Source organism: Pocillopora damicornis, chromosome 10 (genome assembly GCF_964200805.1).
Source record: "Pocillopora damicornis chromosome 10, jaPocDami1.2, whole genome shotgun sequence".
Taxonomy (NCBI): domain Eukaryota; kingdom Metazoa; phylum Cnidaria; class Anthozoa; order Scleractinia; family Pocilloporidae; genus Pocillopora; species Pocillopora damicornis.
This window is the reverse complement of record NC_142679.1, coordinates 10676233-10694803: the sequence shown is the minus strand read 5'-3', so window position 1 is coordinate 10694803 and position 18571 is coordinate 10676233. Positions and strand designations below refer to the sequence as shown.

The window sequence follows — 18571 nt, the reverse complement described above, 5'->3', positions numbered from 1 at the left end:
GTCTAACCCATGGGCTGGTTTAACCCAAACCGCGGTTTGACGTATGCAGTGGGCCACAGGGATTCTCTAAAAGAGGGTTGATTTAACGAAATAAATGTTCTTCCATTATTAGCTTTCGGCCCTCTCGATACTTTTCGCAAAAAGTCCAAAAATAAATGTTCAGATAAAAGGTCCAGCTAAACTGAAGATGGCTTCGACAGCGGTTTTGTTAAACAACGGCTAAACTTCGTTTGATCAAATCACCGGCCCCGCATGTCTAAACGCGTAAGCCGAGTATTAAAACTTAAGGGTTCAATGTTCAAAGATCTAGAGACGGAAAGTTTCGCGAATAAAGAATAGGTTTGTATTAAAAATTAAGTTTTTGTCACTGTAAGAATATTTAATTTTTGAGACAGAAATCAGCACGAATAGTGTATCATAAAGAAAGGATTTTATTGATCAGTTGAGTTGAAGGTTGAGGTTTCTTAAAGGCAAGGAAAACTGGCGATGGCGTGCTTTAAACGGACTCAAGAAAGATAAAGGTGCAAGTCAAGAGAAAGCGAATGAAAATTTTTTATTAACTTTTTCGTTTTAGTTGTGTTTTGTTCTGTGTCGGTAGCATATGCTCCTGACTGTGTGCATGAGTTGTTTTTGCGGTTGTTGTTGTTGTTGTTAGTGTTTTGTTTGTTTGTTTGTTTTTTTTTTTTTTCAAACGAATTTTTTTTTAAGATATGTCAATACAACTTACATTCATAGGGGGTCTCTAAATTGGAAACAATTACCCTTAGGGGGAATGACCTTCTTCGTTAAAGGAGATAAACAAAAGGATGGGGTACTCCCACAAACCCTGAAAAGCAGCTGCCTACTAAACGGCGAGTCGCAGAGGTCACGTGATAGTGAATATTGTCGCTCCCTTCATAACTGGGACTTGGAGATTCGTGACGAGAAGAACCGGAGGTAAGGTTGCAGTTAATCGTATTATGTCGATATATCCTGCTTTTCTCTGTTTTTCGAAACTCAGTATGACATTTTCCTGATTTTGAATTGTCTTAAGTAATTGGAAATTTGCAAGCTTGGGCAGGTTTGCGCACATTAGTTAAATGTTTATTGGACTGGTGATACCGAAAAGTAGTACAGGTTTGTTCTGTTAGGCCGCTAATTAGTGATCATATAAAAGGACCTCTTGTTGCAGCGTTTAGATCACCCCTGATGAAGGCACTAGACAGGAGTGTCGAAACGTTGGGTCTATGAATTGTAACTTCTTCGGTTACATTCATTAAATCTGCAAACCAGTGTAGCTTCAAACTATGTCTGATTGTCCACCTGGTTGCCGTGTGAACTTTAATATAGTACAGGTTTACTTATTCAAGTGCCGTTAAAAGCCTCTAATGCAGCCTTGAACTCTTTTCTCCATCGATAAATATTTCAAATCTATTTCTTAATCGGAAAACCTTCGAATATTATCCGTATCAGCGTGTTCTTAGGTCGTATTCTGCAATCGCGGTGGCTTCCTTAACATTTGAAAAGGATTCATTTTCCAATGACAATTCGCTAGAGCACAAAGTTAAAGTTCGTTTTGACAGTTAATACTCTTTAGCTAATTGCAAACTTGTAGTTGTTTTCAACCGTTAAATGCTTACGACGATTGTGTTTAAATTTAGAAAACTACACTAGAACTGTAAGTTTTATGCCCAACTTGGGCATATGTTTGGGTTTCATTATAGGGAGATGATGCTCACATTTTGAGGACTAACGAAAATGACAAAAATTTCATTTGAAGCGATATCTTTGATATCCTTATTTTGAACAAACTGAATCGAAATTTCTCGGATTTAGTGAGCTTATCGGATTAGCAGATCTAGTGGACCCAACTACTAAACCCTTGTGAGGTAAAATTCCATGACTGGTTTCCAAAGTAATAGAGTATGCAGGTGTTTTTTATGTATTTTCACAGCATGGTATAAGATGAAGTTTTTCTCGAATCAAATAGCTGCGTCCTCTTTTTGTTATTTAAACTTTCAATTGCCTTGTGGGTTAGAATTTTCTTTTTCCAAAAGTGTCATTAACTTAATGGGAACATTCTCTGGTTTTACTGCCATAAATAATTAATCATTGCTTCCTAACTTTTGCAATTTGCATACAGTTTTCACCAAAATCCAATGACAGCTATACAAAAAACACTGAAATTTCAAATATTGTAGAAAAGAGAGCAAACTTTATACAAACGGTTATGGATTTGGCACAATTGCTTACTAAAGCTGGTCCTCACTGCCTCACCCTATATTTTTCAAAATGATGTCATTGCTATAAACAATTATTAAGATTCTTATTTGAAGCTGAATTATATCAAATTTTGATTGGTTCTTACTCATATTTTTGGGAGAACAGATGTGTAGATGATACCACTATCAACAAAATCTTTTCTTCTTTATTATGTAAAACAAGTAGATTTCATGTTGCCTTGGGTTTGTTTCACAGAAGGTTGCAGAAGGCATCAAAATGTGGAAACATCATCAGTGGCACACTTGGCTGTCCATCTTATGCCACTTTTTTGTTCTTATCAATTTTGATGTTGTCTGTTATTTTTCAGCCACAATGTAAATTTTGCTGGGATGTACATGAACAAACTTCAATCAAAAACAAAAACTAAGCAAAGTTCTGTTTTATAATAAGATCAACTGAAGTCTTAAGGGGAAAAAATCTGGACTATTATTTTACTCTTACAGGACTGTGATACTAAAACAATTGCATTACATGTCTACTGTACACATTGTTCTAAACCTTCTTAACCCAGTGACTGCCAACAATTGATTAGTGAGTAACTTCTCCAAAGAACATATATACATTATCCAGCAAGCATGTAATGAGAAAAGAGAAATTATCACAGTTGAACCTCAATTATGTGGACTTGTGGGGACTGGGCTTAAAAGTTGGGATAATCAAGAGTCCAGATAATCAAAATATGAATATAAATGTTCAAACATAATGGGACCAGATAAGCAAGTCTGAATATTTGAAAAATCCAGGTAATAGTGGTTCAACTAATTGAGGTTTGGCTGTATTTCTTTGGATCTAACATCAAAGTCTCCTCTACAGTGTAAATGAAATAAAAATGTTTAATTGAGTGTCCAAAGTAAATCAGGAAGTGATTTGGTTTCTCCACTATACTCCTGTGATTGGTCTTAAAAACCTTGAACCATCCCCTCACCAATCAACTGCTACTTGGTAACTTGCACTTTCATGTTCTCCAAGCAGTTTATTTGTTTTTACTGACTGAACTTTGATTGCTCTCTTTTCTTGTGGGTTGGTGTTTTCTGTGATTTTTCTCAAAAGATTGGGTTGCCCTAGTTGAATTGACGTGGATCTGTTTATTTACAGATGGTAAGGGTGACTTTATTTGGAGACAGGTTCAGAGCTCTTCTAATTTTGCTCAAAGATAAGGTGGCACAGCACTTTCTTTAAAGAAATTTTTTTCAAACATGCAAACTAACTATTCAAAATGAAATAGGTGAATATTGGCTAGCAAGCTCATTTGGTTGCATTATTTAATACCTACTGGCAAGCATGTTCAACATTACTTAAGCACTTTAAGTGATCTTAAATGGATGTGGGGTGATATTACAACATGAATCTACCTTCAAGGTGCATGCAAGTACAGAATGTACCTGTTTGATCCATCCATACTCTCTGAAGCCTTTTTGCTTTACTTTTAGAAACCCCATTTGACATAGTGAAACAGTGATGGCAGTGGAAGGAGCAGCAAAGATCATCAAAGTCTTGTTATTTGTCTTCAACTTCATATTCTTTGTAAGGACAAACCAACTGAGGCCTTGATCTAATGAATTTCTTTTTATTCCACGCTTTCAACGATCTGTAGCATCATCAGGGAATGTGACGATGCTGGAGATCAGCAAAATCTTAGAATTAGAAAGAAATACAGTCGCTCAAGACCTCATTTAAATCATCCATTTAATCAACAGGCTACTATAGGATTCCTTCAAATGTTTGTGATGGTGTTTTTCATAAACTAAACAAACCACTTAATACAGGATGAACAATCAATTTCAAATCACATGTTATTTTAAAGTTGATGTTTTTCTTAGCTGGGAGGTATTGGCTTGCTTGGAGTGGGAATCTATGTTCAGCTAAAGATTGGAGATTATGTGGCACTTTCCTCTGTGAAATATGTTACAGGATCCATCATCATCATTGCTGTTGGTGCAATTATTGCTGTGATTGCATTCTTTGGCTGTTGTGGGTCTATCAAGGAAAGCAGGTGTCTTCTTGGAACAGTGAGTTGAAATTGTAAAATTGTCTCTGAATTTTCTCATAGTAACTGGCATTCATGGTTCCATTCTTTGAACCATGGTAGGGCATCATGTTGAAGGAATAATATTGCAGTTTTGAATAATGAGGAATAACTTTTTTTTTTCCTGCATAGTTTTTTGCCTTGATGTTATTGGTCTTTGGCTTGGAAGTTGCAGGGACATCATTGGGTTTTGTGTACCGAGATCAGGTATTTTTGATATTTTATAAATCTAACTAAAGATTGGTTAAATATTGTTTCACATAGCACAAATAATAGTTTGTAAAAGCAAATTTCTCATCAAACTTGAAAGAGAGTTTAGGGAAAACTGTGTGAGTGATATAGATGTTTAATTACAGTGTAGTTAATCAATAATTACAATGTATGGGTTTTATGTTTGAATTAATAAAGTCTGATTTTCAATAGCTTATCTCAAGCTCACTTTGTTGGACATCTACAAATGAAATCAGAATTGGTGGGGGTTCAAATCTTCATTTCCAACATTTATGGGAAAGGAAATGATTAATAAATTAAATTCTTAATTTTACAGGTGAAAGATGAGTTAAAGAAGGATCTGAATCAGACACTGTATCAGTATGGTTCTGATGACAAAAAAGGAGTTACAGAGGCTTATGATCTTCTGCAGGAAAAGGTGTGTTAAACTTATCAGCATCTCATTAAGGTTAAGGTGAAAGGTTAGGACCCTAGTGGTCCATAACTGCCAGAATTTGCCCCTTTTACTCAGTATGAAGTGACCTAACTCCCTCCAAGATAGAATGCTAGTTCCTTTTAGCTAAAACTCTTTCCAGCTTTGTCTCCATTTTCTGTTAAGATTATATGGTAACTACTTATACTCCTGGGTGGAGGGACACACTGTGGGGTAGTGTTTTGCATTAGAACACAGGAGAAAACACAATTAGCCATCCAAGACTCAACTAAACCTATATAGATTTGGAGTTCAGCATGTTCACTAAGCGACCCTTTACTTTCACATTGCTGTCATGGTCATAGCTACAATATCCGAAGGATGGTTTGAGGGTAGAGGATTTTACACCAAAAAATCCTGAAATTCATGTGATAAGCTCAAATAGATGTTGTTGAACATTTATTTGTCAAGAGCAATTAGATAACTCCCCTTGCAAATTGTGATGGTAATTCTTTCTTTTTTTCAAGTTTGTATGGGGCCATGTTGAGGACTAACAGTAGATTGAGCAAATCCAATGCAATGATTTTGTGATATCTAGGAAAAAGATGAAAATTTCTTATCTCTCACCCTAAAGATTGACACAGTTGTGTTGTGAATGCAGGAGAAATGCTGTGGCGTGTATGGATACAAGGATTGGCAGAAAACACCTTTCACACGTGGGAACCACAGTATAGTTCCTGATAGCTGTTGCAAAGAAGTCAAACAAGGATGTGGAGACATATCAGCTGACACAGAAAACATCAACATAGGGGTAACTGCATTTTACTTTTTATCACTAATATTTAGTTCATGGCCACTTGAGGTTGCAAAAATAGAGGAAACAAGTTAATAAGACAGAAATTTTGCAAAACCAGAAAGTAAATCATCATGAAAGGTGGTTTTATGCATGATGCGCTGGAAACTATGACTGCTTACCTTACTGGACGAAGACAGAGAGTCAAACTTGACGGTGTATATTCTTCGTGGAGAACCGTTAAAACTGGTGTACCACAGGGGTCCCTGTTGGGTCCTCTCCTATTTAATTTGTATGTTAATGATCTTAATTATTTTATTACTAGTACGTCCTTGAGGCTATATGCTGACGACACTACTCACTACGCCTCTGATGTCTCATCAACAGTATTGCAGTATATAATTAACTCTGATCTGAGCGTTCTATCGAGATGGTTCTCAATGAATTTTTTACAGATTAATGCCGCCAAAACGCAAGCTATCGCTATTGGCCCGTCTTCATACCAGTATGATTTCCATCTTAATGATTCTAATGTCCATACAAAGGACACACTCAAAATCCTTGGGGTGGTCCTAGATAGCAAATTAACATTTAAAGCACACATAAAGCAACAGCTGAATAAGGGATGCGCAAAGGCTTCGGCTTTGCGGAGAATACGTAAGTTTATTTCAAAGGACGTGTTAGTTCGTTTATATAAGGCCTATGTCCTCCCTCATCTTGAGTACTGCAGTCCCCTTTTACTGGGAGTAGGTAACGCAGAGACTACAAAAATAGAGACAACTAATTACTTTATATTAAGAACTATATTAGGCTTCTTGAAGTCTGTGTCATACGACTTCCTCCTCAAGTTGGCCGACATTAAGTCTTTGGAGAATCGTAGGCAATTCCAATCGTTGGTTATGTTATATAAGTGCTTGTATGATAAGGGGGCTCCTTATATAAGTGATTTTTTTCATTTTAGAAATGTACCGTATAGTTTACGCGGGCTCAGTACAAGGCTAGATTTACCTCCTTTTAATCTTGAGTTTTTACATCGGTCTTTTTCATTTTTAGCTAGTAAACTTTGGAATGCGCTACCCCCTAGACTCAGAGAATCTCAAGATATTGCTTCATTTAAGCGTTCTCTTAAAGCCCACATGGCTTAATGGTAGTGATTGTAAATACCGTTATTGTTAATATTGTTAATATTGTAACTTCTAATTGATAGCTCTTGTCCATGATTTTCGATCCTGTTTTTAGTTTTTAATAGATTTACTTATTATTTGTATTCTTACAGAAATTATGCTTTATTCCTAATTGTACATACACGTACACGTTTTAACGAGAACTTCTGTACTCCTAGGTGTCACGTGTTTAAATAAAGGATTGATTGAAAGGAACTTTCTATTTTGTAGATACTTTCCAAAATCTTATCTGTATGTGATCTGCTATTTATGGTAGCCACTGAAAATATAACTGAAGTGATTTCCTGTTATTCAGGGTTGTTATGACAAGACACTTGACTTACTCAGAGGAAACCTGCTTATAATCTTTGGATTAGGTGTTGCAGTGGCTGTCATTCAGGTAAACTGGTTGTATGCTCTCTTTTTTTTTGTGAGGTAACTAAGAATCCAAATATAACAGCTGGCAAAGAAGATGGCAACTCAAAGCAATCAAATGGAGAGTTGGTGGATGAACCTTGTAACACTTGTTTAATAGATAATTCCAATGATGTTTCCTCCTCAGAGGGAGGATGGAATATTTTCAGCTTGACCCATGTAAATGCTCACAACAGAGTGTTTGTGTGACTATGATGATTGGAACTAAAATCCATCCATTTGTTGGTCTGGTCCATGTTATTTTTTGGTGGTAATCAATGTTTAAAGATTTCATACAATTTCCCTTTTTGGTTATTGTCTCTCGCTCATTCATATTTCTTATCTGTCATATTCCTTTCAAGTAGTTAGAGGGAAGGTTAAATATCAGAGAATTATGATGAATGTTAGATTAAATGGATGGAGCATCTTCTTAGCACTAAATTGATTTTGAATCTTCTCTTCACAGCTTCTCAGCATGATATTTGCTCTGGTCTTAATTTGTAAGATCAGTAACCAAAGTACATATGCTTAGCAAATGAAGCTTTCCAAACTTATGCACTGCCATTTTAAAAAAGTTATGTCAGGCTTTGCAGTGTAAGAAATGGTACAGGATGAAACTCATTCTATTGGCTAAATAGAGAAGATGGTGTAATGTAATGTTAATATATGTAATTTTTGTTGTTTTAATGTGAACACTTAAAAAAATTGACAGGTTGCTTGCAGTTGAGTTATGTACTATCATTATCTAGTATAATCCTAACCATTACAATTTCCTCAAATGCAATTGGCGCATTAGCTGCTTTATTTTTCACTAATCACTCTGTAGAGCTGTAATCAGACAGTGTTATTGGACAGTTGGCCTTAATTGCACACCTGTAATCAGACAGTGATATTGGACAGTTGGCCTTAATTGCACACCTGTAATCAAATAGTCAGTCATACTAAGTCTTCTCAGCCAAACCCACCAATCACAGAATTAAACACTATAACCATGGCAACAGCCACTTATCCTAAAAAAAAATCGAGTAGTTTCCAAAATGGAGAAATTTTTCTCCTTTAGACATTGTCTCCACTGGAGATATTAGATTTAAATGTATTTGTTGTTTTCGGAAATTGAAACGGCTATGATTAGTTGGTAATAGGACTTCTTGTTGTCCAATTCCGTCTGTAATCATACTCGTGATTGACAAATTGGACTCCCGCTTCACGGTCGTCCAATTTTGTCAATCACTAATATGATTGCAGAGCGAATTGGACTCCATTCAGTCCTATTATTATTACTAATAGCCTACACCTTAGCTACAAGATCTTGGAAAATTCAAATTTTTAAATTCGTCCCAATGCTTTGGTTTACATTGTTAAAACAAATGTACTGGTTCAAATCAGCAGTGCTGATGAGTGCTGCACTCATCTGGTTTATTGATGCTTATTAAATCTCTGCATGCGCTATGATTGGTCAACTTAGTGGGTCATATTTCCCTGTACGGCCTGCTAACGTTAAACGTTTGTGTGTATTGAAACCTTCCCCTTGTATTTGAACCCCAAAGATGTAATAAACATCTTACTAACCCCGTTTTCCCAATTCGTACTGTAAGTTACGGACCAAGAAATCCAAGCAAAAAAAAACTTAGTCCCTAGCTCATGGAACGGACCTCAAACTCGGTTACCAAGAGGTAATTATTATAATCCCATTGTGTATTTTAGCACTCGACACGTAACTATTTACTCAAATAACGTCTTGTTGTAGGGCCTTAGAATTAAAGTGACACTAATGCTCTTCCAGTTACTTGTGTAAGTGTTAACTAGTTAGTTAGGATAGCTTGCTGAGGTGACTCTTTGCTATGTTTGGTGTGGGATTCAGTAAATACTGCCATCGTATTCCGTTTAAAGATACACAAGAATTGGTACTACAGTTTTTACTCATTCACGCCCAAGGTGCTTAACCTTATTTCTCGTTGCTAACCGGCAGCCTTAAATTTCATAGTTGGCGAGTCATCAGAATTTTGTGTTTAAAAATCCTGTAGTTGACATATTATTTTAAAATAATGTAATTAACGGTGTATTAAAAGAGTGAAAAGAAGTTACCTTCCGATCATTGCTGGGAGTTTATGGGTTGTCTGTCTTTTATCATGGGGACGAAATACGTTAGTAAGGCCAACATGTTGCTGAATTTGTCATGTGACTACTTTCTACACATTTTTCTTTTTTTATTTTTAATTTTTTTTTTTATTTTAACACTTCAGTTTTTTGTTCCGTCTGCAATATCTCGGTTATTTTCTTGGCATCGTATTGTATGTTCGGTAATTCCTTGACCATCCATTATAATTTACTCACATGACACTATCAACATCGTTTTTGTTGACAGTTTGCAGGGAACTTGTCACTCTTAAACCTTGTGATGGTCCAACCCACCAGATATTTCTGTAGCTCAGTGGCAGTGAATTAAAGATCTGAATACGTGGGTCGGGATTCGATTCCTCATAGGGACTCGATTTTTTTTCCTTTTCTCACGCTCGTAGCGAAGCAAATAACATTCTTTATAATTATTCCTAGCTCAAAATTTAATCATCTTTCTTACTATATTTATTCACGAGTAACCATGTGGAAAAGTAATGATTAGAATGAGTACCTAAACAACCTTTTTCAAAAACAGAATTAAACAGTCAGAGCAGCGACGCAAACGAAGAGGTCGATTTTAAAATGAATGTATATTTTGAGTTAGAATTTTACGAATGGCTGGATGTGTTTACCGTCTCTTACGTAGCCACACCTTAACTTCAGCATATGGTATGCGAGGGTCTAACATAGGTTTGGCGGGATGTGGGATACGAGAAAACTTAAGGGCGAGATGCGGGATGAAAATAGGAAGGCGGGACCGGTATATGCTCCATTTCGAATGCGGGATAGGACGGGTAAAGGTGGGATGGGGATAAAAGGAGTATAAGCGGGATCATAATATAACTCGAGATTCACACGACCTCAGAGACATTAAAAAGTATTTATTTGCTTTAAACGGGCCTAATGATTTCCGAAAACCACGCGTAAATGTACACGAAATTCCTACGGTTTACTGCGGATGTTACGTGATTTATTTAGCTTCGCCTAATTATCTCAGGCAGGGAGACCACTACAGCTTTAGCCATTCACAGTGGATCCCGCATTAACAATGACAAGGCCAGCGACAGCGTGTTTTTCGCGTCATCGACACTGTCAACATCTCATTAAAAATTAACTATTAACCATAACCTAAAACTTCAGGAAAAGAGTGACAACTCAGCTCAATCCACCGTAGGTGAAGTTTTTTGTGTCTCGCTCATAAAGTCTGCCCATAAACACACCCAGAAACAACAGTTTTTTTTAAAGCCGGCATAGTTTGCTTTGAGCAAGTTTTTCCTTTCTACATAATTAGAATACATCATCAATATTGCAAAGCTATAATCTCGTTCTCTATTGAACTAAATAAGGCAGTGAACCAGAGCAACTTAGGTTTAACTAGGTGGAATCGGGATAAAAATGCTCATTGCAGCGGAATGACCAGATAGAATGAAAAAAGGGGCAGAATGCGGGACTGGAAAAGTCTATTTTGGACCGTCGTATGTGAGCAGCGTTGAGCTCCAAAAGCAACTATTTGCCGTTGGGGTTTCCGGTTTTTTTAAGGTAAAATTTTGATTTTTCTCTTTTTTTACGCTCTCTCGTTAGCGGACACCCCATGCATAATATACAATTTTTCTTGAATTTGCAAATCAACAAAAATATGACCTTTGACAAAGCAACAAAACAGTGGGGATTGGTTTTATCAAATTTTCATTCGGGGGAAAGCAAGCTGTCCGTTCGTCTGCTATTAACAAGAGTCCGATATAACAATTCCAAAAGCGGACATCCACCCTTCTTTTCTTGGGAGTCCGCTTATAGGAATAATTCCCGGAGGCAGACCTATAGTTCTCAGTTACGGACTCTTCATCCAATTCCCGAGGGTGTCCACTTACAAGAGTGTTGACTGTAGTTTAGAGTCTTCGTGGTGTGTGTCGAAAACGAACACCGTATGAATTGATAAAGATTTCTCAACTTTATTTCCTATTTACAGTCTGTAAGTCTGATCTTAAGAGTAATTGTTTCTTCAGAAAGAATTTAGGGCGACATGACTTCGGACGTGGTGACTTTGGAGCAACTTGACCGGTTAACCATTTAAGTATGTGTACTGTTTCCAGTATAGTGTCCAGTTCAATGACAACTCGGAAATGAGATCAAGAGATTGATACGTTGCAGTAAATTTTGTATTAGGTAACTCTGTGATATCATAATATCATAATTTCAGATTCAGTTATGAATCTCTAACATCCAATTATGTTTTGTTCATTTAGGTATAGATTAACACGTAATTATTTGTTTCAAGTTACTTCTTTATGTCGATCGTGATCGAAACACCACACGAGTACTCCGGGTGACGGAAACCAGTCAAGGTCGCCCGAAAGTCATCTCACCCGAAGTCATGTCGCCCGAAATTTTTAGTCATGTCGTCCTGTATAAAAAGTTAAGTCGCGCGAAGAAACAATTACTTAAAAAAGATCAGACTTACAGACTGTAAATAGGCTATAAAGTTTGTTTACGACAAAGCCATGCATAAAGATGACGATCAGAATATAAATTTGTTCGTGTGACGACTCTAAAAGCGTTGTTCATTTCTAACAACAAAATCAGTGAAGCGTTGTTCGTCTGGTATGTACTCATGTCGTATTCACGGACGTTTCGTAAACTTGAAAAACTTTATCACTCAAGCGGTTTTGGTTTTTAACAACACCATGAAGACTTTGACTACACAGTAATCGATCTTATGGTCAGTATTGAAATATGACTGAGTAACGACCCTGAAAGCGTTGTTCCTTCCCATAGAAACAAAACGCAGCATTCCACTGTCTTTTTGTTATTCACTCGTTTTGGACCACGGACGTTGCGTAAACTTGAGAAACTTCATCACTAAAGCGTTGTTAGTTTCGAACAACACCATAAAGACTTTGACTACACAGAAATCAATCATATATCAGAACTGAAATATGTTTGAATAACGATTCTAAAAGCGTTGTACATAACAACAAAATACAGTGTTGCACTCTCTGTTTAGTATTCACTCATTTCGTTCCCATGGACGTTTCGTTAACTTGGGAAACTTTACAACTAAAGCGGCGTTGGTTTCTTGAATACACACAGATTGATCATATGATCAGAATTGAAATATGTTTCGTGTATGCTCTGTCTATTCGTACCCACTGTGAATCAGTTCGTTCCCAACCCCGGTGAACAGATATCGATTGCCGCGTACGACAAGTTAGTTAAAAGTCGAGCGAGTAACATACGAATAAAGTTCTTTTGTGTCTATTTGTGACTTTCTTAACAATAAAAAATTAAAAAAAAAATAAACCAAATCATATAAAGCTATGTCGTATCTTTAGGTGAACTTCTTGACAATAACAAATAACTTTGTGCATTACGTAACGGTAAATGTGATATTTTCAAGAAATCAGTCTACTTTTCATACTTGTGACTTTTTCAACAATAGTAGTCCGAATATGGAAGCGATCCTCGCAGTAATGAACACTAGTTAACTTAAGCAGTAATTAAATTAGGCCTGAAAAAAATTTAGGATTGATTTAGGACTGTACGGGATTTGAACCCATAACCTCTACGATACCGGTGCAGCGCTCCACCATCTGAGTTAACAAGCCAACTCAGTGGGAGCTGATTATTATGTTGGTTGCAAACGAACCCATGGAGTGATGAATAAATGACTGTAAATATATGGAAATCATTTTTTTCGACTTGACCGTAAACCCGAGTGACATACGAATGACATACGCATACATACGAGTGCATGCAATTACATACGAGTGACATACAAATATTTACGGATACACACGGATCTACTTATTTTCACTTCAAATTGCATGAAGGGCAATTTTCGGGAACGGGGTCACCCTGTCATTTCTCTGAAGCATATCAATATCATCACGGTCGAAATAGCTAAGCCGTGTCCTCTTCGACATACGCCCTCAACTGCTACACCTAAAATGTTTAACCCTTTAATGCGCGAGAGTGCCATATGGCACAAGTTGCCATTACATGCTCAATATTTACTTTTTTTCTGAAATTCTCACAACAAGGTCATTAAAAGATCTGCACATTGAAGGTATAAAATCATAGCCCCCTCCAACATAAGACTTGGTTTACCACCCCCGCAACTTTTGGAACTTTTTGTCTTTGTACCCTTGACAGTGCCCTAGCTAAGTTTTTTACTCTTTGAAATGAAGAAATGTTTGCAGTCACCTCATCACCTGAAAAGATAAAGGGCCAGTGGGTTGTATCATTTAAATGTGTTATGGTTCTACTACTCTGTTTTATCTTGTTGGGTAGCCCTTTTGTCTCTGCGAACTTACAAGAAGAAAGAACGTATATACGTAGCAAAACATTTTTATGAAAGACGGAAACGTCACTGTTTAAGTCCTCTCACAGCGAGTAATTATCATGCTTTATTGCATGAGCCTAGCTCTGAATTAATACAGTCTCGAGCTAAGGATCATTTTCGCTCTTTGTCAGCGGTATGGCCACCAATCATATGTCCACATACATGACCTACATACCCATTATATGTATGTAAAGTATAAGACATAATATGTAATAATTCCCCATATATGACGTACTTGTAATAGACGACTATACCGCTGACAAAAAGGCAAAGTGACCCTGGGCTCAAGATTGGTTTGGATGTAAAGGCAACCATATCGATCCTTCTTCATGACATTAATAATTTATTAATTGATTCAAGGTTTTTTTTCCTTCACGTAGTGACACTAATTAAGTCTAAGAAAATTTTTCTTCATTAAAATGTGGCCCTTATAGCGTCACGGTTTGCTTTGCCTTTAAATCATCTGCGAGCGAAATGTGAAATAAAGAGAACACGCGAAAAATTTGGGTAAGTCCTGGCTGATGGGGCGACCTGAGAGAAGGTTGCGTGTGTGTGTGCGTAAGTTCTATGTCCATTGACTCCACTGCAATAAGTCGGTTTTTGAGAAGTAATTCCTCTTGTACCATTCTCTTATCCATTTACAACTGAACTGAAGTGTATTTTGATCACACAGCAAAACCGCTAACAAAAGGTTGAACATGTCGTTTATTTGACGCTGCGGAATTCTACAGAAAGTTCGTACACGTGACCACGATTTCACGTGTACTTTACACATTCGCGTGACAGTCACAGACGTTGTCTGTTGTTCTGCAGATGGGACACGCGAAGAGGTGCTATTCACATGTGATCAAGGTGCCTACCAGCTATCACGTCAATACGTGATTACTTTTTTCATGAAACGTGATTTTTTTCTGATAATTTCCATTAAACTCACACATGCCTTGATGAAGTGTTTTCCCTCGCATGACTTACCACTTAGTACTAGTAAACTTTAAATACAGAGATTAAATTTGACAACTACTTGAGTATTCACATCTGAAGCCCATGTTTTTCTGTTTTTCTATTTTCTAAAATTTTTGCATTTAAACAGCTGCGCCTAAAAATACATTTAAAAGGAAAAAGTAGAAGATAGTTCTTATTTTGCTGTTGACCGTTTCGTATAAAAAGTGCCTCGTGTCCTGGTTACATAACGTATAAAGTTGTTCGAAGCGGTTGGCCAATTCCAAATATGCTGAATTGAACCAAGATGGCGGAGGACGAAGCGGGAGGCTCAAGTCTCGATGATTTTAAGAAAGCTTGCTTAGTCAGGAATCAAAATGAAAAAAAGCGAAGAGATCGGTTTAACAACCTGGTGAATGAACTATCTGCTTCTCTGCCTATGCGAGGGAAAAAACTAAGCAGAAACAACGTTCTGAAATATTGCATAGAATACTTCCGCCACACTCAGCAGCTTGCCACGACATCAAGCAGCAACAGTCTTGAGAGGGTTTGTGGAAGTTGGCAACCGGATTTTATTACGAGCGAAGAATTCCGTCAAACTATGCTTGATGGATTAGATGGTATTGTAATTGCGATCGATGATTCAAGCAAAATATGTTTTGCTTCGAGTAGCGTGTTCCCCTGCCTTGGTTACGACTGTAAAACCCTTCAGAACAGCAGCATTTTAGACTTGGTGCATCCAGAGGATCAAAGAACGATTTATGCTCTGCTTACAGCTTTTGACAAGGATAATACAATCAGTAGACCAGCACAGATGTTTTCCTGTCGCCTTCGTTTTGCTCCACGAAGCGCAGAGTTCAGAGGCGGGTTCGTACCCTTTAGTTGTATTGGCAGGACTTTTAGAACTGATCAAACAAGGGGGGATCGCTTTATTGTGTTTCTGGGGCGAGTTACAACTTTACCGAAATTGAATAAAACTGTTGTGCTAGCTGATAATGAACATGTTTTGAAATTCACAACGAGATTGGATAAAATGTGGAGGTTTCAATGTGTGGAAAGAGGTACGACCATGGTTCTGGGTTACTATCCTTTTGAGTTGCTTGGACAGTGTTTGTATGAATATTGTCATGAAGATGATTTGGCCAATCTTACAGAGTACCACAATATGCTTCTTTATTCAGGGGTAATAACAACTTGTTGTTATCGTCTTCTCGCCAAAGGACAAGTTTGGATCTGGGTACGCAGTCGCTGCCATGTGTCATATAGTCCACTGGACTCAAAACCAGATTCTGTTATTTGTGTCACTTGGCCCATGAAAGGCACTGAATTCAGTGCATTAAACCAGCGGGAAATCCTGGAGAGGGATCGACAACTATTCTCTCAAATTCTTGAAAAGAGTGGTGAAAAACTGCTCAGCTCAAATTTTTGTAGTGGCACTCAAAAAAATGCAGTAACAGCTTCATCACCACCTTCTTCTTCACCATCTCTAAATCCAATTCTGAATAAGAATGAAATTTTGGAACAGAGCCATGCAGTTACAGCATGTGAGGAACTTCCACTGGGATTGTCAACAATGCAATCCAGTTTTTCCATAACTTCAGACCATGGCATGAACTTGGCTGCACCCCAGAATGTTGATGCTGGCATTTGGCCTGTTGGAGGTGTTGACAGTGCTGCAGTTGTCATATCAAATGACAACCACTTTAACTCAAGCGACCCATTAGTCTACTCAATGGAAAATGTTGATGAAAAGAGCTTATTGCTAGCAGATCACGATCAAATGCCAGAATCTTTGTCATTTTCACAATGGGTGCTCCACTTACATCTGAGAGACCAATACAAGAGTCTTACAGACTCCATAAGGCAGCAGTCTGAGCAAATTGCTGTCATACAAAGACAGCTGGCAATTCAAAAGGAATTATCTACACTCAGTGATGAACTAGAGGTTCAACAAAAACGGAAGACACTGAACCTCAAAAATACAGTGGATGAAATCAAATCTGTTATTCAGCAAAAGATGAAAGAACTGCAAGAATGTACTCAATTATCCAGCATTTAACAGAATTCACCATTAGTATGCTTTGACCTTGTTCATATTTGAATCCATATGTGGTTGAAGTATTATGCACAAAGTAATGCTTCATTTTGATAATTAAATTTTAATTAAATTACATTTAAATCCAGTATGGTTCCACAAAAAATCATTCCAGCTGTCTTATTGCATGTTCAACAACTGAGCTGTTAATACATTTTGTCAAATGTTGGTAATTAACATTTCAGGGGATGAAAATGTTGTGTTTCTGAGTTGTAATTATCTAGTTTGAATGTTGTCTTACTTGTTTCTGTTATTCTAAGCTGGGGTTTTGGCCTTTTTGGTTTGCAATATTGTACTGTTGCCAAATTGCATTTCAGTTTGAAAGGCAGTATCTCTCTTTAAATTACTCATTTTAATCATTTTGGTGCTATTCAGAATTTCTGTTGAAGTCCCAAAAGTGATGACCGAACTACATAACCCACTGTATTTCTCTGTCAGGAAATGTTTTCTCTCAAATAAGTTCCACAAAACCCACCACCCCTCCTCCCCTAAGTATGAGCATTTATGCTATTTAAGTCTAGCAGCCCAGAACATCATTGTAAACTGGCCAATCAGTTTACTCAACCACACTTAAAGCACTCAACTGTCTGACAACTCTTTATATGACTGTGATTATAACTTCTGCCTAAGTTGCCAAACTGGAAGGTACTTCTACCAACAACAGCCCTTCTTAGACTTCATGATTGCTACTTTTGCTGTAAACAAATGTAAGATATATATATTTAATGAGTGCAAAACTCATTTGATATGAAAGCATAATCATTAATGGTTACAACACTTTTTGCATATTGGATCAGATAACAATAAAGGAAAAATATTAAGACATTTTTTTTCATCGCATTAATCTTTATTGTTAAGGTTAGAGCTGAATCATATTACAGAAGAAAATAGCTTTCCCTAAAAGTGTTCAAAAACGTTTTTTTTTTTCACTGAAAATGTATTTATTGTCACATATTTACAAATAAAGTTTATGGTTTAATTGACTAAAGATGAAATTTCAGAGAATACTAAAGAAAGTCGTCTGTAAAATATGAATTATTATCAATAGCAATACCACAAAATGCAGTTCATAATACTGTTAACCCTTCAACTCCCAGATCAAATTTGTAATTCTTGTTACTGTTAACCAAACAATTCTCATAATGTTAGTTCAGAGAATCTAGTATTGGATCTACCAATTATCTCCAAATTTATATATTTCTTTATTCTCACCACTTGTCTGCTTGATATTGTATTGATACTGTAAGGAGAAATTCTGGCTCGGTCACTCAAAATGTAAACCCAAGGGTGAACTTTAATGTAGAATCCTGAGTTCATGGCACTAAAACCCCTTTCCATGCTTGTTGCTAAAATGGACTGTCAAAATGGGGTCATTTATTGAGAGTGCTTAAATATGATTATTTGGCTGAATTAAATCCAACCATGTTTTACATAACACACCCATGGTTTTTAAATACTTCCTTTTAAGTAACTGTGATTAAAATATTTTTGGTTATCAAAGTATGTTCATTCAGAAAAATGCAAGAGTACTACACAAAGGGCAAAGATTTGAGCAGATTAAGTGACATGATGTGTAAACTTGTGACAACATGGAGCTCATTTGGCTAATGAAGTCTGAAAGATTAGATGGAAAACTTTGTTTTGGCTACAGTTTCACACTTTGTAACAAAATTTAATGTTTCACACTTACCCAGGTTTGAGTCTACATAGATGACAAAGTGTTTCCTGTCTCCTGCAGATGCAGGCAAATTTCATTTCATCATGAATCCACCTTGAATC

At 36.8% G+C, this 18571-nt stretch overlaps 2 protein-coding genes across 6 annotated transcripts; both read left to right on the top strand.

Moving 5' to 3' along the window:
• Window positions 1–309: 309 nt before the first annotated feature.
• On the top strand, window positions 310–9381 carry LOC113667605 (CD63 antigen). 5 transcript variants are annotated; one of them, XM_089186104.1, is made up of 9 exons: window positions 310–521; window positions 736–936; window positions 3693–3786; window positions 4083–4271; window positions 4421–4495; window positions 4836–4937; window positions 5593–5742; window positions 7204–7287; window positions 7768–9381. In XM_089186104.1, the coding sequence occupies exons 3-9, from the start codon at window positions 3721–3723 to the stop codon at window positions 7831–7833; spliced, it is 732 nt and encodes a 243-aa protein (XP_089042230.1). In that variant the 5' UTR covers window positions 310–521; window positions 736–936; window positions 3693–3720; the 3' UTR covers window positions 7834–9381. The 5 variants fall into 5 exon arrangements, with proteins under 5 accessions (XP_089042230.1, XP_089042233.1, XP_027039252.2 ...); XM_089186107.1 differs by lacking the exon at window positions 7768–9381 and having other exon boundaries at window positions 5593–5865; window positions 7101–7287; XM_027183451.2 differs by lacking the exon at window positions 310–521 and having other exon boundaries at window positions 568–936.
• A 5406-nt stretch (window positions 9382–14787) lies between these two features.
• Window positions 14788–17780, top strand: LOC113667616 (neuronal PAS domain-containing protein 2). Its single transcript, XM_027183467.2, has one exon. The coding sequence runs from the start codon at window positions 15005–15007 to the stop codon at window positions 16754–16756; it is 1752 nt and encodes a 583-aa protein (XP_027039268.2). The 5' UTR covers window positions 14788–15004; the 3' UTR covers window positions 16757–17780.
• Window positions 17781–18571: the final 791 nt, after the last annotated feature.